Genomic DNA, 23,992 nt, shown 5'->3' on the forward strand with positions numbered 1-23,992 from the left:
AGGGGGAAAGGTATATGAAATTTCTTTCTATTAACAAATGCATTTGTGGTAACATAGCTCAATGAAACTAATTTGGTATGTTTGACGTGGCCAGTCATTGGTAGGTTTTTTAGTTGTTATTAACAAACATTCTAGACTCATCCAGGAAATACCTTTGTACTTTTTCATACCAGTATGTAGTCTTTGTCATAGTCAAATTTACTGCATTTTCCGTAAACAAATCCATATGACAAGGACTTTGATGTCCATAATTAAAGCTGAGTTAGAGAAGGAAAAGAAGAAAATGGTTTAACTTGCTGTCACCGAAGTAATGAATGACAAACATAACTTTGGCTGAAGTGGGTTTGGGGGGGGGGGGGGGAAAAAAAGGTTGGTTTCTCAGAGCTCTTCTCAAGCAGGTGGTATTAGTAGTGCACTGAGTGCATTTTCATGACACTTTTCAGTTGTTCTACCAGAATCAGCGTATCTATCAAATCAAATTTGTTGATATTAGTGTCACTTTTGTTTTTTTTTAATCTTAATGCACGTTATGAAATGACTAGCAAAGATTTTACAATAGTTGTAGTTTTCAGTGAAGTAAAAGAATATATAAACAAAGTACAAAATATTGCAGCCAATACTTGCCAGATTACTTTATTTACGTTATGTTAACAGATGAAATTAGGTGCCAGAGAAGAGACACTGTGTCAGACATTATGACATACATGCCAGCTGCCAGGGAAAAAAATTATCGGTAGCCTTTAGTAGTATTTGGACCAAAAATACATGGATGTGCAGCTTTCAGCATTTTGTATGATATAGAGTGCAACTTCTCTCACAGGTCCTCTGTTTCTGGAACAGTGTTGGAATCTGTAGGCTGAATGAATACTACAGGAATATTCTCAGACGTCCATCCTTTAGGAGTCCTATTGAAGGATCTTCTGGTAGCAAGAGGGTTTGCAAGGATCATGAATCTTGGATCATTTAGCATCAGCATATTAAAATCTGGTACCTTGAATTTAACCAGCTTTGATGCTCTCTCAAAACCACCAAAGGGAGTGGCAACTCTGTAGATATTAGAGAAACGAAATTAAAATGTGAATTAAAAGTATTTTTCTCCCAGGCATCAAAAGTATAGAAGCTATTTTAATGATAAAGATTTAATGTAATTTCTTGTTTACATTTTAACAACTTTGGGAAAGGTGTGCTTTTTTTTTTTTTCTGGCAAATTGTCTTTAATATCTGATATATTTTCCCATAGATAAAGCCTTCTTCAGAGTTACCAATGGACACAAAATCCGAGGGGAAAATAGATGTTGCAAGAAAACGTTTTCATTGGTGAGTCACAGTTACTAAATTTATTTTGTTTGTGGTGAATTTCTAAGTCTGAAAATCATAATTCAGCACACTCTCCCTAGCAGGTAACTAGTTCAGGAAGTTCTCACCCCATTTTCTCCTATCCCCAGCAGCCTGTTCCTCCCACTAGACTATATTTCAGCATCTCACTGTTGTACCAGTAAGAACGTATGTGGGATATGTGATACAATTGGGTTGTTTATGTGATCTGCATTAAAACAAACAAACAAAACACACACACACACACACACACACACACACACACACACAAAAAAAAAAAAAAGCCTTCAAAGGAGAATTATTACAGCAATCTGTTTTTTTATCATGATGTTGAAACAATTGTAACAATACAAGTGAGGAGGCAGTGAAGTATAATGTGAAGCAGAAAGGAACAGCCAAAGACAACAGCCTTTGGAAAGGAGGGGAATGGGTGAGGACTTCTTACTCTAGCTTTGTTCCTGAAGACAATGTTTATGTAACTAGACCTTGAAACACTTGCTGAAATTGGCCCTAATTTGCAGCCAGTATTTTTCATGTTATTTAAATGTACGTGTTCCCTCAGATGGTAAGTCTGAGAAACTAAAGAAGTACTAAGCAGGAACTGACTGCTACATGCATTTGCTGATATTTTTAAGCAACAGTATTACCAAATACCTCCCATAATTCTTTTTATTTTATTTTTTTTCAGATTTCTAGGCTGTAAAAACTTGAGGGGATGAGGGGGGAGGGAGAGGTCTCTCACTTTTTCCAGAATCCTTTGTATAAGCAAACATGAACAGACATGTGCTTTGCATTTTGATTAGCTGCATAATTTTGTTGGGATATAGTCTGGCCAGTTAAGAGATGTAAGATTTTAAAATTACACATCAACACCTGATTTCTGAAAAGATACATATATAGTGGCATGTGAAAATGTTTTTTGTTTTGTTTTGTTTTTAAAAACGGATTTCCTCTAGCCCTTGTAGGTTTTGTGTGTTTGATATCAAACAGATCTGCTGGTATATATCCCTAGTGGCTCTAGGTATTATAGTAGAAGCCCAGAGAAATAATTACCAACAGAAACTAAAAGAGAGAAACTGAAGATCTGACTAGAATTTACAACAAGGTAACTATGGATTAAACAAAACCTTTTTTGAATTAAGTGCACAAAAATAAAGAGAATAATTCAGAATAAATGAATCTGTGACTTAAAAGAAATGGCATTTCTCTGTCATTACACAAATGATTCACTGATTCAGATTCACATGCAGATTTTGGCAAAAGGGCTAGTGTCAATTCCAAAGGTCAGTCTTGCAAGATATAAAAATCATGAACTTTCTGGGCATGCATATTTAGGAAGAGAAGAGGACTGCTTTGAATTAAGCTCTAAAACTCTTTCTCAACTGAAGATACGATTTTGCAGCAGTAACCAGTCTAGTCATTAAACTCTCTTGAGGTCAAAAGTGACTTCATTATATTAAGTGCCTGTGGTATCAAGCTTTTCTTGTCTTCTAGGTCACAGTGCCAAACTGGATACTGTGTGATACTGATTAAAAATAATTGCTTGGTAATTGGCACAGAGTGAATGTAGTGATCTGCGTCTTACAGGATAATAAAGATTGTTTTAATTGCTGCTCTAATTAAGATACACAGTCTCACATTGTCGTAATATTTAATTCTCATCAATATGTAAATCAAAGGAATAATCAAGATGAATTGAACAGTAATAGCTGTATAAAATCCCAAACAATTCTATAGTGTTAAAATTCCTTCTTGTAGTACTTTTTGCTTTTAAGTACAGCAATTTTCTGTAGGTAACAGAAACAAGTGTTCTACAGAAATTTTAATGTATTTTGTGGGGAAAAAAAAAAAAAAAGTTGTTTCTATATAAAATCTGGCCTCAGAGAGGCCATTCTTGCATGCTAGGCAGAAGCACATGGTAATCAACATAAAGGAGAGTATAGTAATTGGCTACTAAATGTTAATTTTCCTTTATAGCAGCAGTATATTTTTGTGAGCAATAACTTGTCTGACAACATGCTGTCATAATGACCTCTGTTGTGTGGACATCAATTGTATCACTTGACCTCTGATTCATTGTATAGAAGCCTAAAACTCGTGTAAAAATTCCAGTAGTCACTGCTCATAATAAGGGCAGAAATGCTGGTTCAGGGACATAGGAAGTAGCACAAGGAAGTATAAGAGACTGTTTAGTAATCATTTTGCATATTCCTAAAAAGTCGATGTGTGATTTAATGTTATCAGGCACAACCATGTTTATTTTAAACTGTTGTTTTAGTAGGGCTTCTTCTTTTTGTTCTCAGTCTGTCTTACTGAACATTGAATTGTCTCAGCATAGGAGGCTAGTTGTTGATTTTGAAAGTTTGAATAAATGTTTTCACTGTATTGGATTAACACCTTCTATTACATCACATTATGAAAAACATGAGTTTCATTGTTAAAAATGGGACTGTTATTCTCTGAACATTCTTCTTATTGATAATTCTGTGCAAAAAGGAGACATAGGAACAGAGAACTTGACCCTGCAAAATACTCAGAGCTTCAGGGTAGCTTAATGCAAGATATAATGCCAATTTCACAAAGGTATTTAGATGCTAAGGAAGTGGCTAAGCACTGAGCTTCCACTAATCTCTCACATCATTCGGAGTTAGGCACCCAAAATTCCTTTGAGGAATCCTTCAGCATTTTTGCAACAGAGTTCAGAATCCATTAATCAATACAAGCAGAGCCCAGTCTAGATGGACCGGATTCCTGTAGTGTTTTTGAAACAGTAGTCTTTGGGAATTGAGAAAGCTGAGCAATAATTTATCTGGTAGGAGAGGTAGAACCAGTCAGACTTGCTTGTCTTATGTGAGCAAGATGTAGTGCTTTGTGTGTCATTCATAATCCTACCTTTGACATTTTATCCAGCTTCAGGAAAGCAGATGGAATAAAGGTACTAAATGAACTGGTATTACAAACTTCTCAACAAATGTTAATTTTCTAGTAAGAAATAAACCGACAAGAGAAATCAGACGACATGTCTCTGTTCTGCAGTATTTCTCTGCTAGCAGATTCATTTTCATCTAGGAGAGAAAGGGTAGCCTTACAGAAACCCTCTGAACTCAGTTTCTCTGATCATGCGCCCTGCCTAGTACTATCTGCAATTCAGCCATTACCTGAATGTCTCACAGAAAGCCCTGCCTCAGAAGGCATATGTGCTTGTTGGTTGCTTCCAATGCTTCTTCCTTCATTGACCTGCCAGAATTGCAGGATCCCTGCAGTGTAAAATGCCTACTAGACCTCAACTAATAATTCTGTGAATTCCATAGTTCTGATTCTGCTACTGTTAAAGCTAATGATAAAAAAATTGTATTGGTACTTAGTCCAGAGCTACCATGTTCCTGGCAGTGGAGAAAAACAAACAAAAAACTGAGCGCTCTTGAGTACTGAGTAAACTTTTAAGCCATGTTTGTGTGGGGCTGTTCAGACACAGCTGAAGTCCCTAGCTGCTAAAGTCATGTTGCTAGTTTGTCCTGGAACAAAGAAAACTGAAAGGAACCTGAATATGTCCAGGAAAGTCCAAGTACCATTTTAACAGATACAAATGAATGAACTGGGTAGAATCTGAGGCCCGTTTCATTTGGGAAGTCCTATGCATCACACTTACTGTTAACCACACCCCGTGCTGACTAACGATGACTGTACTAGTGTTTTGCAGGAGAAGAGACATAATGGCACTTTGTTGAATGATGAATCATGATAGAAAGCCTTGATTGATACCCTCACTGATAAAAAGAAAAAAGGCGTCATTATATCACACTTTGTTTAATACACTATCATTTGCTTTCTCTCCAAGACTGCAATTAAAGAAATCAAGGATGCTGTGACCTAGATGCACAGAATAGCCTAGTATGATACAGACATAAAAGTCCAAGAGGTACTTCTCTCTACACCCAAAACCCATAGGCTGCTAAGTTCCTGAGATGCCTGAAAGTTTTCCTTCTGCAAATGCTCAGATCTTACTTAGCTATATTGGCAGCTGCACCTATCTTATACCAAAACTCATCTGTGATTCTCTGATTAATAAAATCTTGTTTGAACTTCCACTGCTGAAAACACACACAATATACTATTGCAGCAAGCTTTCAGTAAAAGCATTTTCACTCTACAACCATGGCTAGTGGTGTTGAATCTCTGTCAAATGAACATGACTAGAGCTGTTTTGCAAGAGATGTCTTTGTAAGAGTGGACCTAACTGCTCACACAGAGTATTCCAGAGGGGATGAAGCCCTTCATATTGAAGCACAAATGCTACCCAAAAATATAAATTTAATTGGATTAGACAGAGTATGAATCTTAGCCTAGACATCAGGCTGAACAACTAATAACAGAATCACAGAATCACACAGAATTTCTAGGTTGGAAGAGACCTCAAGATCATCGAGTCCAACCTCTAACCTAACACTAACAGTCCCCACTAAACCATATCCCTAAGACAGAGGTCTTGTTTTCTGCTTCTAAATATTTGTTTACTTTACTGTAAGGAATAATTAAAGAAAGTACATGAAAAGATCTGGGAACTCAGATATAGACCCTGCTTTCTCTTTCTCCACGTGGGCTACTACTTAATTGTTCAGCTAGAGAAAAAGGATTGTTCAGCTGGAGAAAAAAAGATGGCCCTCTGGCACAAATAAGTTTACTGTTTTCTGTATTGTGATACGAGTCTTAATAAGGGAAGTGAAAAATGTTCCTACCTCTTCCTTGGAAGAGCCTGGAGCCAGGTTGTTATACTTCTTCTCAGGGTTTGACATTCCTTTAGAAATAAACCCAGGCTTGCCACATCCTAGGAAAATATTCTTTCCAAATAAATTAACCTTATTCCTGAGTATGCATTTTTAAAGAATACATGTGACCTCTGCTCTTTTTTTGGAATGGAAGCCCCTAATCTAGCCCTGACCTGAAGATAGGCAGCAATAATTAGATGCTGATGGCCTTGACAAAGAGGAATTTAAGTCACATGAAGCATTCTCTGTAATGTTTTTTGGCTAGCTCGACAGGTACAGTGTGCTGGCTGTATTGAATTCCATAACCAGTCACCCCACTCTCCTATGCATTTTTAGGAGTGTAGACACATAAGTCATGGCTCTGAGATCCTCTCCAATAGGCAAGCATCTTGAATTGCAATTTTGCAAGTTCTTAATTTCTTTTGGATCTAGTTATCTAGTTTTTCTAGCTGTAAAACATAAGTCTGAGTGCATTGTATGTATCAAACAGCTTTTTTCGGTTCACCAGGTATCCTTTTATTTTTCTGTGGATGTAGATTTTTTTTCAGTGAGGAGAGTGGTTGCTTTGTTTAAATATCATGGATTATATCTCTTGCATTTTCAATTTACCAGTTTCATAATCTGGATCTAGAATTATGTGCCAGGTTTTATTTTTTTTATGGCATTTCCAAGGATGAATATTGATCTTTCCCTTGAATGAATGAATGTATATTCAACAAATTTGGACAGTGGTGACCCATGGTTCTGCTATATCATACACAGAGCAAATCCTCATAGAAAGAAATCTGAACAGTTAGTGTTGTATAGAGGACAACTAACAGATTATGGGACAACAAAGCAGCTAGAAATTCACAAAGAAGCCATCAGATAGTGTCTCAAGACACGTATCCCTATTAGTAGAGCTTCTGTGCCCTGTCTGATTCTGTCTTTCAACAGTGATGACTTGTATGCTGGACTCAATATCATTTGTGTGAGGGACTACTGATTCTGGCTCTATTTCTATATATATACATATATGCTTGGCTTTTTTTTTTCAGTTATAATAACCATAGTACATAAACTGTACTGCTACTGTTCCAACATTGGCAGCTGTGGCTCATCTCTCTGATTTGCATTGTTATTTTGTTGGCTGACAAGAGTGTGCTACACACTTGTGATGTGTATTGCTGTTAGGAAGTAAAAATTAATGTAGTGTCTGCAATGCCAACTTTGATGTATTGTGGAGTTTTTTAGTTTTTTCTCCTTGAATTCATAGCTGAGGCCTGCCTCTATGGCAGGAATTCAAGTGACGTTTGTGGTGTTTATATTGCCATGCCTTTTTTTTTTTTTTTTTTTTTTTTAGTAGATTGCTGTCTATTTGGTGTTTTGGCAAAGGGGTTATTGTCCATGACTTCGATATACAAAGATACTGTGAATGGCATGAATTAAAGCAAAGGACTTAAGTAAGAATGTGTTTTAAAACTTTCAAAGTATTTCCAAACTCACTATTGTCAATATATAAAGAAGTTCCAATGAAAGCCTCAGTATTCAGTGTACTACCTACTATGCAAATAACTTTAGTCTCAGATCCCCTTTTATTTCAAATGTTTTTTCAAGTCTGCTTGTAATGTTCCATCTGTTGATTTGTTACCAAAGGTTACTGAAGATACAAAAAAAGTTAAATGTGGTAAAATGCAAGCTGCTAACTGTCTGGTCTGAGGATTTGGTGGTGGGATAGATTTCACTGTAGTATCATTGCCTAAATATATAAGCCTGTAGAATGTAAGTTGTAAAATAAATAAGTAAATAAATAAAATTAATAAATAGAAAGGAAAAATATATGTGGTTTGCATTACAGTCTTTACAAGCCAAGTGTTTACTGAGAGTTTCCCTGGTAGGTCTTACGAGGTCATGATCTCGTACCTGCCAAAGTCAACAGAAATACTGTAGGCATTGCTATATCCCATTTTTCATGTTTATTCAGTACACAGGATTCTGATACTTCTATTTATGTGTTTGTTTGGTTTTTTTCTTTCTTTCTTTCTTTATCTCTTTCATTCAATATTTTCAACAATTAATCTTACATTCTTGGTTCTAGAATTTAACTTTGAGAGAAACTTTTTACCTTCTTAAAGCTTTTGTTTGCTACCTGTAATCTATTTGTTCATGTTTACGGATATACTTGCAAAAACAGGTGGTGGGTCTTTTTACAGCCAGTGGATACATTTCATTTCATAGTAATTTTTCTCTGCTCCGTAAAAGCCAGTGTTCACTCAACATTACCTGTTAAAGCTCCTGTAGTCAGGCAGTTCTGGCTTTGCTTCAGGTTTAAAAAGTTTAGGATATAAAGCCTCTAGCAGCTCTGGATCATCCCTAATGGCTTCTATCCAAGGAGACTGATAATACTTTGGCACAGAAGTAGTGTTGAACTTTTCAGGAGGAATTTCTTTTAGTGGTCCAGAATATCCTGCAAGGAGATCAAGGTAAAACCAGTATAACAGTATATTGATTTTTTTGCTTCCTTACCATCATCCAATGTAAATAGGAAGTAATATACCATTATTTCACAGTTAGTTAAAGTGAACAATTGAATCAAGTGAGTTAACCAAAGCAACATAAAACCAGAAAGCTCACAGGAGGTATTTGTAGCCTTTTAGATAACTGATCTGAAGTATTCTACTCTTCTTTTGAGGGTAAGTTTATTTTACTTTTATTTAAGTTTGTTTCTATCATTATATGCATCTATTTGAAAAAGGAGCACATCTACACAGACATTGGGCTGAATTAACAATCAAATTTTAAAAACAGCCTTTTGGTTAAAAGTAAGATAATTCTATAGTCTTTGGGTGAGATTTCCAAAAAGCATTAAAAGGAGTTAGGGTCCCAGCCATTCTGGCAGACTTCTTGCCTCCGTTTGATGCTTTAAAATGTACTACCTACTTGGCTCTTTGGTCCTTTTCATCTTTTTTTTTTTTCTTTTTTTTCTTTTTTTTTTCCCCTCTGTATAATCATCTGAGGATCAGGCTCTGATCAGAATTTTACTAAACAAGTGAATTCCTTATTCAGTGTGATTTCTCCTAAAGCCAAGTACAATATGGCACAAATAAACATAAGGGGAAAGAAGCCCAGACCTTACTATGCAATTTGAAGAATTAGAATCAGCAAGGGATTATTCTAATATATGAGTTTATAGTATTTATTAAAAAAAAAAAAAACAACTGTGGTTTAATAAATACTCCTTTCACCAGAAATAAAACAAATATTTCTTGCCTAAAGAAAACTTTAAGATTTGTATCATATTTTAGCAATGGAAATTACCTCAGTTTGCATAGTATTTGGCCCATGGATGCAGAGAGCCTTAGCTGTCACTAACAGAGTAGCATTGACCTAGTTTACATAGACTGGAAAAGGTCTGCACAAAACATGCATTGAGTAATTCTGAACAAAGAATGAATTTGTAAAAACCACAGTCTGCTCATGGATAATTCATAAACAGGAAGAAGGGCTATATCACTGAATAAATTAATTAAAACAAATTAGCCTCCTCTAGTCTTTAAAGAATACAAAATAAGGCCTTCCTGTAGCTCACAGCTTTAAATAAAGACAACAGTACCCTCAGTTAAGGACATAAATAAAGCTCAGTAGTGTATACAGCCAGGGGCAAATTCCTCTTTAAGTTACTTATCTGTAAAGGGTTCCAGCAAAACTTGCAATGACTTCAGATGTCCATTTACGGGTAATTAAACTACGATGGATAACTTTCAGACTGGCAGTGTGTTGTATGTTAGAAACTAGGGTGATGAAAAGTCAGTATATTAATCTGGTTTAAAATCTGAAGATCTGTTTCTTAATGTTTATAAGATCAATAAATATATGAGCAGTCTCACTGGATAATAATGCATGCCTTCAGTTGAGGGAAAGGTAGTACAAAGGGCATATCAAATTGTTAAGAACGAACAGAAGCAACTAAACTGTACTGGTTTAAATTTCCATAGGAGATTCTGATTAGTTATCTGACTCAATTTATGGATTTCTAATAGTAACTTCATTAATAAATTATTGTTAATGATATTGTTTTAGGAAGAGCTCCTTCGTCTGCTATGAGATGGGTACTAAATGCATTTCATGTCTATAAATTCATCTATTACCTGGGGCAATGTTGTCAGGATGCGGTGGGCTCCGGGGATCAGGTGTGTTAGGAGGTGTCATTGGGGCATGCTGGGGAATTCCTTCAACACTGAGGCCATCCATTTTAACACCCTGCATGGGCTCTCCACGCTGCATTCGAACAGAAATAAATATCATTGATAGCACAGGCAAAAAATTAGTTCCTCTGTGATTGGCTGTTGAGCGATGGAATATTACTTCAGCTTACAGGCCAGATCTGAGACCCACAGTATGTTATCCAAAGGTATACTGTCCTGCTGTTAGGTACCCTTTTTGCTAGATAGCATTCCTCTGGATTTTCTGGCTGTTACTCAGAAGATGAAACAGTTTCACAACTCTCTTACAATGGCTACATAAGCAAAAGAATAATTTATCAGTGTTAAGAATGGTATCACAGCACAATTTTAAATGGCCGTATTTCAAGTGTGTGATGGCTTTATTCAAAGGATTGGGGGTGTTGGGAGCTAGAACAAGACTCCTGAAGCTTCATTGCCATCCAACTAAGCTGTCTGACCTTTTCCAAAATTTTGGATATTTAAATATTAATCTAAGTCTAAGATATTAATTTATCTTTGAATATTTGAATATTAATTTATCTTTGAATATTTGAATATTAATTTAAGTCTAAGAAGAGATTTCATCCCATCTGCTGCTCATACCAGTCGGCACTATATCTACCTGTGCCTGTGGGCTGTGTAGTTCACAGCAAAGAGTAAAGCTGATCACTTTGGCAGGGGAGCCCATAACATGAAGCCCATGGATCACTAGATGCTAGAAGTTGTGATGTGCCAGACATCTTTGCTACCCAAAGATTTGAGAAAGCTTCTCTTCCTATATCAGTTGAAAATCCACTGCATTTGCTGAATTGCTTTTGTTTGGGCTTTTCCTGTATTTATAATAGAAATAGCAACTTCTGTGCAGGTCACTTTCTGGAGATTAACGATACGCTGTTATTTTCCACCCTCCTACTGGGTCATCAGTTCTAAGGAAACATCTAAAGGCTTAATCATTGTTGCATAAATATAGATGGGAGTCTCATAAGAAGTCAGTATCTTATTTTAGCTATGACACATAGGCTAAAAGTAATTTAAATATAGATAGTTTGAGAGTATGAGTTTCTTAAAGTAGGAAAGCAAACAAACTATACTGGTTTTAACCTGAAACATACAAAAAAAAAAAAAAAAAAAAAAAAAAAAGATCAAGGCAATATGTTTTAGAGTCATCCTAAAATATGTTAGAAATATTAATTTTGGCAGCCAGAGTCGTAACGTCAGTGAAGATATCACCAGTGGTGGCTAAATAGGCATGTAAGGGAGGGGAACAGAAACCAAAGAGGCATCATTTCTTCCCATGTCAGAATGTCATAATGACTGTGCAGTATACATGTGTTTTTGAGGGAAGTTCCAGGGAGAAGTAGAGAGATCCTTCAGCATTTGGATTAGCATAGACAGCAGCAAATTACAAATGCATCTTACTTTCTGCTCCCAAAATCTCCTTATGAGATGCCATAAGACAAGAAAAAATTTCCATAGAGTCAAAAAAACCTGCATTAATTTTATTGTTTCTTATTTAATTACAAATGTGTGTGTGTGTTTTCATTAATAAAATTGAACATAGTTTGAGTAAAGCCATTGGTGCTTTACTGTTTAGTTCATCAATTATTCATCCCCTGTTTTTACCAATACAAACTTTAGGTTTTATCACAACAATACGTTACATATAGTCACTATCTTTCTTATTCCAAGTGAAGTTTTTGATTAAAAAATTCAGTCAAAGTCTTTCTATGGATTCTGTAGGGTTTGGATGCTAATATAATCATAGCATCATGTATGCAGGATTTAAAACAATAAAGACGTGAAATTGTGGTGAAAGTAGAGGGGCTGCTTGCATGCTTTATTAGACTGGTCATAGGGTATTCATGCTTAAATAAATAAACCATTATCACGCTGGAGAGCCAGATAAAATTTATGAATGTTTTTCTCCCTCTTTGCAGAGATTAAACAAAAAGGTATTTTACAAAGGCAATAAATGAGACAAACATCAGGTGCATTTACTTCCTGCCATGAGGATTACCAGGGTATCACTAGTGTTTTAACCCAGTTCCTGAGGGCCTAGTTCAGAGAATAATTGTCTTTCAGTAACAAGCTTCATCTTTTGTCCCCTTGTTGAGACAAGTAGGCAAGAAGTCTCAAAAATTTCTGTCATTTGAGAGAGGCACGTAGCTGCCTGGCAACTATGTTGAGACCACCACTCTATTTTAATAAAAATATTTACTGGCCACATAAAACAGACTGTTACTTCTTCCAACCTTTTGAATATCATTAACTAGTTAAGTTTCAGCAGTCTATGTATCCATTATTACAGGACAAGAACTCCAGTCACTAGTAATCTGAATCAGAGTTGCATGAAAATTATTTGAATCTGATGTCCTGAAGTATTAAGGTCTTCAGATTTTTTTTATTTTTCTACAGGAGTCCAGTAAGATACAAATGGCTCACTTCATATTAGCATTGTTCTAGTACAGTATTTTATTCTACCTGAAGCTACAAATAAATCAGGCACATAATGTGTCATGAGCACCAAGGGAACCCCAGGCTAGCCTCACTGTGTTTCATTAATAAGTTATTACAAATACTCACGTTTCTTGGCTTGTTTGCTACATAGTGATAATTTTCATACGTGTATTTGTCAGATCTCCGCTGACGTCTCTTGAAGAGTCTTGCGCCTCTGTTGCTGAGTGTCGATAGTTCCTCTACCATGATATCTCTTGGGGTGCTGACCTTTTTTCCAAGGTTCAAGCTGGGTGAGTCTGAAATACAATGGATAAATACATACCTCTGTTTTTTGTAAATGCCTGATCTCACGTACCCTACACCTGAAACCCAATGACACATCAGTGCATACTCATCTAATACATGAGGCAGCTTCATATAGTGTTAGTGAAATTTTCTAAAATTTTCTAAAATTTTGGAGCAGATTATAGAACACCACAAACCCGTTTTTCAAAGATGCTAAGCACCCCAAGCTCCAAATTTATTTCAGTTGAATGACTTTCAGCTGTTCTGAAAATCAGGTCTATATTGTCCTGCACACAGACTAATGAAAACTGGCTTCTGCTGAAACCAGGAACAAAATTATATGCATCAGCATATAATTACATCAGCATTCCCAAATCAAACATTAAGTTAACTTTTTGTCCTGCACTGGATAGATGAGCAGGTTGCTCCTTTTAAGAACAGCTACCAGTTTCTTATTGCTTAAAACATTTTATTATGAATTACTCTTCAAAACCCCATTTTCATCTGAAATCTAGGCTATTTTCTACTTTAAGAAGAGTTTGTATTAGAAAGTCTGTATTAAGCTGTATTTTTTGTTATTTTTAAAGAAACCTTCAAAATAAAGCTTAAGGTGTTGAAAATGAGAGACGGAACAAATTACAACATGCTTTTAGGAAACAATAGATTTAGAATGTTTTATTTTTTATTCTTTCTAAGAGGAAAGTTACAAGCAAGTCTTCTCAAAATGACACTGTCAGATACTGAATTATTAGGTGCAGTATTAGTTTATTCACTGTTGAGGAAAAAAAAAAATCTTGTCTTTTTTTGGTGAGCTCCAAGGGGATTTGAAAATGAAGGCACATAAGCAGGGGGAGAGGAGATCAACTGAGACTGTAAATAGAGAACACGGAGTATCAGAAAGTACCGGTCATCTCTGTGGTGATGTTCTGGAGTTTGAGGTACTGGTGGCAATGAGCAAGCTGAGTGACTGAACTCTCTCACTAGGTGTCCTCAACCTATAGACAAGGCTTGGACCTTAGAATACAGTAACTTCAACACTGAACAAACTATTTTTGTATTAATTTATTTCTGCTTAGAACTTAGTAGAATTGAACAAATGTAACAATAATTAGATAATATAATAAAAACTGAATTTTCAAGAAAATCATTTCCTATTGCCACTTACATTAATATTTGCCATTTTATTAGTTAAAACTGTTCTCCTCAGTTGTTCATAAACTTCAGGAAGAAAAATGGGAAGGTGCAATATGCTTTGAGGATTATATCAAATAGGTGCAGTGTGTTTCTTTGATCTACTTTTCAGTATCACATTCTGTTTTTTCTTTAATAATAAGTCCTATTGTTTACATATTCTAATAATCTACAGGATTTAAAATTATGAACTTCAACGTGTGTTTTAATACATAAAAAAAAAAAGAAAGCAAATTAGATGTAAAATACTGTATCTTACTTCCATGGCAAGCAGACAGGAATCCCAGATTAATTAGCTGGGTAGGTCCCTAATGTCAAAATTAATTTTGCTGGGGGAAAAAAAAAATAAAAAGAGAGTTTTATTTTTAGTTGCAGACTTTCATTTGGAGTACATGGCATATGTTTCCTAGTAACTTAATGATGGAAAAGCAATGTGGATTGCTGACATTTAGGAAAATGTAATTGAGATCAGTGCACTAACTATTTAGTACAGGATGAGTTTTCTATGTACTAAATCAAATAGGTTTGTGGCCGTGGAGTTCATCACTGTTGGTCCACTTTTGTTCATACTTATTTCAATCAAATGCTTGCAGTAGATTTAACTGGAGCAAGAGCAGGCTAACTATCATGAGCCGGAGCATGGACTTCTGCTTTAAAAATAGTATGCACAAAGAATCGTAACACCCTTCTGATATTTAAGGGGTAGCTACAAAACAGGGAGTTCTTAACATGGAAGAAAATGACTCAGCTTGTCCAATACAGCCATATCAGTGACAGATAGTGGTGGGGTTTTGGCTCTGTGGTTGAGATAAGTGCACTAGTTATTGGCCTGCAGCCTGAAATGTTGACCCACAACTCATATTTTGATGTTCTTATTTTTCAAGATTACTCCAGGGGCATGGACTGTTGAATGGTTTTATATTAGTAAGGGATGAGAAGTTTACCTTTCAGATCAGCAATATTTTCATGTAGAAAAAGCTTTTCTTCATCGTCTGCAGAGTGGGTAATATGTAAGTCCTAAGAGACTGGGGCGCCAAGATGATTGCAGTTCTCTGTCCAAACCACTCGGTATTCTTCTGGGACATGCTAGATGTTAACTATTTTGGGCCTTGCTGTTCCCTTACATACGTGCTGTTCTTGTTAATGTTTACTGTAGGCTTCAAGGTACTTTGTAACCTACAGTTGTGTACTATTGTGTATCTAGGCAGCATCCCAGAAACAAAGGTGTGAAGTTCATTTGAATCCCCTGCCAACTAAAATCTAATCTGCTGTCTGGTTTTATAATGTGTCTAGGGATTGTTTCAGTGTCACTGCAGGAAAGGTGATGAAGAATGAGAAAAGGGGGACATTTAGAGGATGATAGGAAGAAAACATCTCCAAGTACACTTCATAAATGGGCATTCATACTGAAAGTTTAATTTGTAGTTCAATCCTCATCTTAACTTTCTAGTTTAATGTTTTTATTTGTTCCTGCCAAGCCCTCCCTATCCTGCCCTTAAAATCTTACCAGATTACATTTAAATATGACTTATCTATTTTCTCCTGCATTCCCCCCAACCCCTTTTAATCTTCCAGTTTACAATCTTCTAAATACCTTCATCTGGATTATAAATTTTAGTGAGTGTCATAGTATATGATATAGTTTTTCATAGTATCAGAAATAAGAATTTGTAACTCCATCATAAAAGATCATTTAGCTACTGAAGAATGAATTTAAGAAATAGAACAGAACTAGACATGAGATTTAAGTGTAATTGAATGCTAATGGCTTCCTCAAACATACATATATACATGTATACCTCTGCTAATCAGACTTAGGAAATTTAACATTAAGCAAAATCAGCCAGAGAAAAAACAGGCGGTTAGGAAGGTGACCACGTTCCTCTCTCTTCTAACACTGTAAGAGGGTTTACAGGTAGTGTCTATTACTACAACATGCAGTGACATGTAGGATTTCACTAGAACACAAAGCCATGTATCACAGGGAGATGTGGGCTTTCAGCCATTACTAACCTAGCCCAGAACTGAGACACTGGTAAAAACTTGGATGACTTTGTATCTTATTCACAACTGTTTCTGCATTTTTTTTCTTATTTTTTTTTTCTTTTACAAGGATTTTAACTGTTTACCTGAAAGCATTATAATAAAAGGGGATTAAAATAAGAACATAGCATTTATACTTTCTGAGTGTCGTTACAAGCCACGGGACTTGCACTACAGAATCTTCTATTACTGTTTACCTCTGTTAACACTTGAGAGTTTCATAGGTCTGTGAAACAAGGTAGGTTCTTTTCTGGATGAAATTTAGTTTTCATGCAATTTCCAGGTACAGAATCTTCATTACTAATAGTGATGCAAAACCCAGAAAGACAACAGCTTGTCTCAGGTTAAACTTGCTCAATCAACAATTAGGGGAAAAATAAATTCTCAAAAATTAAAATCTGTTTAAAAAACAGATTTATCCCTGATGTTTCCAATATTTGGTCCCAAAGGACTAGTGTATGCTTTGTCTCATTATGGCTTTGGTTATCCTCTGTTTCTAAATTGGTTTCACTGAGCTTTTACAGTTAGAAATTTCAGACTCTTATCACACACATTTCATGTAATTTTTTTTTTTCAACGTTAAGTATCCCAGACATCCATGACATAGAACTAGAACATACACTTAAAGAGTCTGTATTGCCTTCAGTGGCCCTGTATCATACCATATCTTGGAGAATAAACTGTAGTATCTATGTGTATGAATCTAAACTTGACAGCAAATCTGATAATATATAAATATTGAAAACAAAGATAATGTAAATGTAAGCATCAGCACAGATTTTCCAGTAATTCCAATGATTTCCAGAACTGTATGGTACATTTATTAGTATTACTATGAACAGTAACATTTACCACGTGAAATGCCTGGATCTAAACAAACATATGACAGATAGATTTTCTGCCCTGAAGGGCTTACAGGCAATGTCAGGCACATATAGTACTTGGGTTTTCAGTGGGGGAAAAAAAAAAAAAAAAAAAAGGAATTCTAATTAAATCTGTAAGGGCAAGCTGGGTTTCAGACTTAAGTCCGTGTTCAGTGGAGAATGGAAGGAGGGAAGAGGTATTTGCTTAGAAATAGAAAATATAGAAAAAAAGTATGGAAATATCAGGACTAGGACCAGGCACTGAAACTTGTAGCTTCTTTTTTTCTGAATTCTTTAAGTCTCTGGTCCTACTCTTCCTGCAAACAGACTGGTCAATTAGTGAGTACAAAAAACATCCCCAAATTCTTTGGAGCAAAAGACCAAAAGAAAGATTTTCAGTACTGGAATGTAATGTCCAGTATTTTTCCGATGTAGGCAGTATGATTTTCATAAAATCTAAATATTAACAGAGCTTCCTGTTGGTTGTTTTTGTTTGGTTTGGTTTGGTTTGGTTTTCTTCAGTGAGACTTGTGGGGTGTTTATCACTTGTAAAAAATCGGTATTTTTCATAGATGATAAAAAACGTTCATACGGAGGATTGGAAGGATCTCCAAAAACATCCAGCACATACCAAGTGAAAGCCAGGAAGACTTGTGTTCCCAGGTGAGTTAATTGCTTCTGAAGGTGTCACACTAGAAGCCTACTTTTTTTAAGAACTTGATCTGCAAATCAAGCTACCTTCTTATAAGTGTCTGCATTTTCATCAGTGCAACAAGAGAAGAGTGGTCGCTATGCACCAGAGAAAATTGCCACATTGCTAGTAGATTTTGTTAGTTACAAAGATTAATTATGCACAGAAGGAACAGAGCTGTGAACAGTTGTTTCAAAATTTTATATCATTCATATGAAAAAACAAAGTGAAACAGAGCAAAAGAAGAGGATACAGACAGATCAGAATGTTTCTCAAATGATAGCCTTTTAAAATGGAATGAAGTCATGTTATTAACCCCAAATAATATTCTGAAAGGCTATCCTAGCAGAATGTACATCAGCTGTTAGATTACTTCATTCCTTCACAGCAGTTGTTCATCTGAAAATAGCTTTCAAATGAAAAGAGGCAACTACAAAAGGATTAGTTACCATAGGCAGCATGATACTCCCCCAGGATTATTTATGGCAAAACACCCAGAGACAAAGCTGTAAGAGAGTTAAACTCTGTGATTAAAAATATTTTAGGGAGGGCTAGAGGACAGTGCATATAGAGTAAGTTGGGTTCAGCGCTATACCATTTCTGTGTATTTCATCCATAATGGCTGATGCTTGTTGTTTCCTCTCTTTGACCATGGCAGAATGTGATAACATTGTGATTTTCTGATATGATTTTTCCTTGCTGAAAGAAAACACACATTTTTATATTGTTGAGCCAGCTTGCAGTAGTAAGCCAACTTTAATTTCTGATAGCATGTTTAGAATGGCTGAATATTGAATTTAGTTATTCCTGATCTAGAAATACACTGGTCTTAACTATGCAAAATGCACTGCAGTTTTTGCTTCCAGACAGATGCTAGGATGTATTCTGATGGATAGAAAGTTCCAAGGAATGAACTTTGAGTTGGATACATACATTTTGTAGCAAAATCAGTGTCAGCAATCTAGCCCTTCTCACATCTACACATTATATGAAAAGATCTAAATTCATAACTAATATTTTTATTATAACTTGCTATATGTTTTCAGTAATGTTATTCTGATTTTTTTTTTAATTTAATAAAGAATTTGAGGAACTAAATAAGATGCTCTGGCATCTTCAAAGAAAGCGCAAATTTGACTAGGTAAAAAAATAAACATCTTTTCAATTGCAGAGTCAAGAGGTTACTTAAATGTCTTTTATCTGATAGTTTGTAGGACAGACAATGTCAAAATATTTCAGGAAACAATACACTTACCCTACTGTTGTTGTGCAGATAAAAGTGTTCTCAACCCTTTAGTTGAAGCTTCAGGAGTTAGTTATGAATGGGGATGACCTGCCTGGTCCAGGATGGTTTCTACCCTTGTACTTGGATCTGCATGGTACCTAGTACCGAGACAAACTGGGGGCTGATCCTCTTCAAAGGGATTGGCATCCAGCTGACATCAACTAGTTATATATAGCATCAAACACTCCAACCACTCATATCTTCCTGGCAAAAGAAGAGAACAGAAAAGATTCAGCTGCACCCACAACAAAAAGAGTTTATATCCCTTTCAGAGCTTATTGGAAGATTTAATGGAATGCTCCTCTCATACCCATACAGATCATCTCCTCATCACCTCTGAGAATAATAATCTCTATGTTATAACCAGGAAAGAGACATTTAAAAATAAGGTGTTAAATATATGGATGGGCAAGACTATCAGATGAGAATGGCATGGGCTAATCCTTAGTGAAAGATGAAACCATGCTTCAATAGTAGCTGATAGCTAAAGTCAGTGGCAGATGGCTGATACACAAAGTCTGTTCTGAAAAAGAAATTAGATTTTTTTCAGCATTATAAGTTGTAGGGAGTAATTGTCAGTATTATAAATGTCTAATTTTTCAACAAGCACACATTTCTCAAACTGTTATTCAAAATCTTGTAATTTTCTTTGTGCATTAGGAGCAGAAATCTGCAGTAATTTGAAACTTGGTCATATTCAGCATTCCAGGATACTGTTGTATCAGCTTGTCAAAGAAACGTGTGATATGTGGAGCACAAATATTACGTGACAGCAACCAACTTTGGACAGAAAGAAACAGGCAGAAAGAAACATTCCCCCCACAACCTGTTGTCTGAATGCTGATAACTGAATTATGGGCAGTAACAGCAAGATGAAGAAGCTTTTATATTTCTTATTAGGATTTGGCTTCGCTCTATGAAGTTTCTATTTCTTCTGGAAAATTATGGTCTTTTTCGGCTTGGAGTATTGATCAGAAAATTGCTTATGATATGACAGGAGAAAGGAATTCTGCCTGTAAATTAAATCTGTAGAGTAATAAAATACACCAACACAGTGTGCATATCTTTACAAGCAGCAAGCACTCTGAGACAGATGCAATGTATGTGCCTGATTTAATGTCCTGAAAGCATTTGTGTTCAACCAAAAAATTACTTTTTCTTCCCTCTCAAGATTTCTATTCCTAGACTTAGCTTTGCAAAACATCTTTCTGAGATCCTAGACATCTCTGCCCCAAAGAGAAGTTCATTCTAATCCTCACTATCACAATCTACCTGCTCTTGTTACCTGTCGGTAATTCTTTTCTCAGTTTTTTGTGCTTGGATCAGTCACTTAGGACAGTACCAGCAAATACGATCAAAGTCTTGGTTGAATCTTATCAGTTTCACTAATGGGCAAGACTGCTGTCTATCTGTTTGTCAGGAGGACTTCAATGATTTCTCCAGCAAAGTGAAGGGAAAACTAGATTGGATTTCTAGATACTCTTGAAATAAAAAATTAACTCCCCCTTCTCTCTCCCACAAAATAAGTGAGTTAAAGAAGCACACAATGAACCTTTCAGTTCCTGTTATGTATTTGAGAAGTTGCAGAACATGAGCAGGAAGGATAATGAAACTGAAGGGAAGACAGAACAATTTAATGCAAAGTATGTTACCCCATCCTGTTTTAATTCAACCCAAATAGTTCTTTTTTGTGTCCCCTGAAAAGTTGACAGGCCAAAGCCATGTGAAAACCTAGTAGGCCCCACATTAGACAGGGAATTGAACCCCCAGAAGTCTCTTCCAATGTTAGTTACTCTGTGATTCAGGGTATATTTTCCCAAGACTTTCAGAAACTAGCCTGAGGTGATAATAGCTACAAAGATGCATGTCATCACAGAATATTTACTGAATTTATACTTTCCATACATACCAGAAAGATGAGTGTTGCTTTAACTTACATTTTTATTTTGGTATCAAAAGAGGAAAGTGTTATAAAGGAAACATTTACATCTCTTATTCACCCCAGATATAAATGGCTGAATCATTAGTTTCTAAGCATTAGCAGGATAATAAGCTGGTAGGAAGCTACCAATACAAATTTATGAAACCAATTCACTTTCTTTATTTGACAGTAGTTGTTGGCTTATGATAGAAGGGGTAAGCAGTAGGCATAAATATTTTGACTTTTGTAAGGTTTTTGATAATATGCCACATTTCTTTAAGCAAATGAAAGAACAAATGTTCTTTAAACTCCTACACAACTCGTTGGAAACTTGTACTCTAGGAATTAGTGATTCACCACCAAGCTGTCAAATGAAATTGAAAGAGTCTGTCAAGGGTTCGTGCTCATCAATGTGTTCATTAATAACTTCAGTGATTAAGCCAAGAATCTCAGTTAAGTGCCAACCTAGGAAAATTACAAGCAGTCTGCAGGAAAGAATTTAAACATTTAATTATCTTGATGAATGGGGAATAAGTCAAATGCAATTCAGAAGACCACATCTAAATGAAATTTTGAAATGGACATTCAACTGATTGACACTTGTCTTTAAGCTTGAATTTTGGATCCAGGTGGACATATGAAGAGGGATCCCAAAGGTTGGGATTGCTATTGGCAATCCCCAATAGTCCAGGGTTTAGTCCATTTACTAGTTATTTGATAGAAAAAAAAATACATGAGCAAGATGAATCATGCTTTTAGAGTATTGTACCAGCATGTACAATTATGCCATCTGTTACTTCTGGATAACTGCAAGCTCTTGAGAATGGTAGGATTCCCACTCAAAATTGTACTGAAAAATAGGTGAAATTATTCAAAATCAATAAAATTAACCTAAGAAATAAAATGCAGGTTAGTTGCATATAAGAAAGAAAAATCAACTTCAGAGAAAGAAACTAAGGAATAACTATACAAATAATGTGGCAGAAGTATTTACATTGAGTCACAAAACAAATATTAATTACTAGGGCAGTACCAAAAAAAAGGCAGATATTTTGAGCTATGTGAACAGAATACCAGAAGGAAGATAGTCTCATTTTTCTGACACTGAGGAGCTGGAACATTTTGATTGTCATTAATTAATATGTAAAGATGTCAAGAACTGAATAAAATCAGGCAACACATGCTAAGGATTATTACCTGTGAGGACAGAACAAAAGGATTTAGTTATTTTGGCTTAGAGGACGAGAAGGAGAGTGGCCATAATAGCAGTCTCTTAACATGCAAAATGATTCTGTAATCTGGATTCCAATCTTGTTCACAGAATTTGGATTAAGAAATAATCAGTTTATTTTATATCAGAAGTATAAATTAAATATTAAGAACTTTCTTTCTGGGAGGATAGCTGGCATTGGACCAGAATGTTTACCAATGTTATGGAAAGAAATGTTTTGGCAATTTTTAAGAGCATGTAATTTGGACATACTGGATCCTGCCTCAGGACATCAGGACATAGGTACGAACTTGATGAGTTTAGATTTGTCTTTCAATCTTGTTTTTTTGTGTAATTTGTTTGAAAATAGATAACCTCTAGAAAGAAGTAACCATTATTTAACAATCCCACCAGTTAGCCTTTTAGATTCATGTTTTGCTTTTTCTTGTAATTGATACTGGAATTAGTTTCTACTCTTTCAGCTTTGTTTCCAGCACTTAGAAAATCCAGGAGCTCCTGTTTGGCCTTCACAAAGGCACAGTACTCACATATTTCAGTTACACGCACATTTCATTTGTGTTTAAGAACACAATGCATCCAGAAGCCACTTCTGATTTTGTTTGCAATATTTTAGTATCTTGGTAATGAAAATAGTGTAAGAATATCACGACACATTTGGTGGCCACAAGGAAAAAAATGTGGACACAAACACTGAAATGTTTGGAAGTTCATCCTATTTATTTATTTGTGAATTCATCCTAGTTATTTGTGTAGAAGTATGAATGTTTATGGCAAAGTGTTTCTGACTAGAGTCTTAATAATGTTTTTAGTACTTTTGTTTATTTTTAAACTTTTAAACTTTTTTGTTTTATATGTTGCTGATTATTGCTCTTTATATGCATTGTTGGACTTCAACAGCATATTTTGTTCCACAATAAAAGCAGCGACAGCAACGTGCAGATGTCTGAACACGTAACTTTACTGACAGATACTTTTATCTGTTAACTTTATGATTCAAAAATTTAACTTTAAAAACATTTTATGATAACTATCCTAGAATTTAATTTACTACCACTGTCTCAAGATTTTGTCATTAACAGAAATAAAATAAGCATCTGTAATTGCATTTGGAATAAAGAATGTTTAACTGTCATAGCTGCAAAACAAGAAGTGATCCTGCTAAACGCCACTTTCTTTTATAATGCTTAAACAAATTCAGGGCTCCATAAAATATAACAAGTTGCTAAAACATTATTCATATGTATATGTGACTAATTGAATGTCATAATAATGAATAAAGGTTAAGGAAGGTGAAATAATTACAGTAGCATGTTACATCATAACAAAATCAAACCATGCATTTCAATGAGAGGAAGTATTATTTAGCAGGTGGCAAACTGGGATGGTTATATCAGCCTGCGAACAAGGACATTTACCTGTCTTCTACCATTAAGTCATTTTTGTTGAACCGAGTAAGAGTTTTCCTTTTAGTATTGTCTTTTCCAGATGTTGTGGGATCTTTCACGTCATGAATTGCATAATTGTCCTTAATTGCATAATTGTCCTTAAAAGGAAGCCCAGGCTGACAAGTGGAAAAGGCTTGAACTACATACAGTCATCCACTTATCCCATTCCTCCCCCTTCCCCTCCCCCTCGCCCTCCCCCTCCCCCTACCCCCCCTTCCCCTTCCCCTTCCTCTATGTTTTGGTTTATCTACTTTGAAGTCCACTTTACAGTTTTGAT

General features: G+C 35.5%; 1 protein-coding gene and 1 long non-coding RNA gene across 3 annotated transcripts; one reads left to right on the forward strand and one right to left on the reverse strand.

The window, feature by feature from the left end:
* Positions 1 to 607: 607 nt before the first annotated feature.
* On the reverse strand, positions 608 to 19,241 carry MYOZ2 (myozenin 2). 2 transcript variants are annotated; one of them, XM_035326332.1, is made up of 6 exons: positions 19,089 to 19,239; positions 18,429 to 18,532; positions 12,887 to 13,056; positions 10,229 to 10,358; positions 8,364 to 8,547; positions 608 to 1,046 (listed from the first exon to the last, which is right to left on the reverse strand). In XM_035326332.1, the coding sequence occupies exons 2-6, from the start codon at positions 18,502 to 18,504 to the stop codon at positions 815 to 817; spliced, it is 792 nt and encodes a 263-aa protein (XP_035182223.1). In that variant the 5' UTR covers positions 18,505 to 18,532; positions 19,089 to 19,239; the 3' UTR covers positions 608 to 814. The 2 variants fall into 2 exon arrangements, with proteins under 2 accessions (XP_035182223.1, XP_035182224.1); XM_035326333.1 differs by lacking the exon at positions 18,429 to 18,532 and having other exon boundaries at positions 19,089 to 19,241.
* LOC118167098 lies at positions 17,720 to 23,565 on the forward strand. Its single transcript, XR_004750938.1, has 2 exons — positions 17,720 to 17,805; positions 19,779 to 23,565. It is a non-coding gene; the product is annotated as an uncharacterized LOC118167098 (long non-coding RNA).
* Positions 23,566 to 23,992: the final 427 nt, after the last annotated feature.

This window comes from Oxyura jamaicensis, chromosome 4 (assembly GCF_011077185.1).
Source record: "Oxyura jamaicensis isolate SHBP4307 breed ruddy duck chromosome 4, BPBGC_Ojam_1.0, whole genome shotgun sequence".
NCBI lineage: Eukaryota > Metazoa > Chordata > Aves > Anseriformes > Anatidae > Oxyura > Oxyura jamaicensis.

What these genes read in the sequence shown, in the direction of transcription:
- MYOZ2 (XM_035326332.1), bottom strand. Translation starts at nt 18,504, where the DNA reads ATGTTATCACATTCTGCCATGGTCAAAGAGAGGAAACAACAAGCATCA. An exon ending in GGATGAAATACACAGAAATG is followed by an intron (nt 13,057 to 18,428) that starts GTATAGCGCTGA and finishes ATTGTATTTCAG; the next exon opens with ACTCACCCAGCTTGAACCTT. An exon ending in TCCTGACAACATTGCCCCAG is followed by an intron (nt 8,548 to 10,228) that starts GTAATAGATGAA and finishes ATCTCCTTGCAG; the next exon opens with GATATTCTGGACCACTAAAA.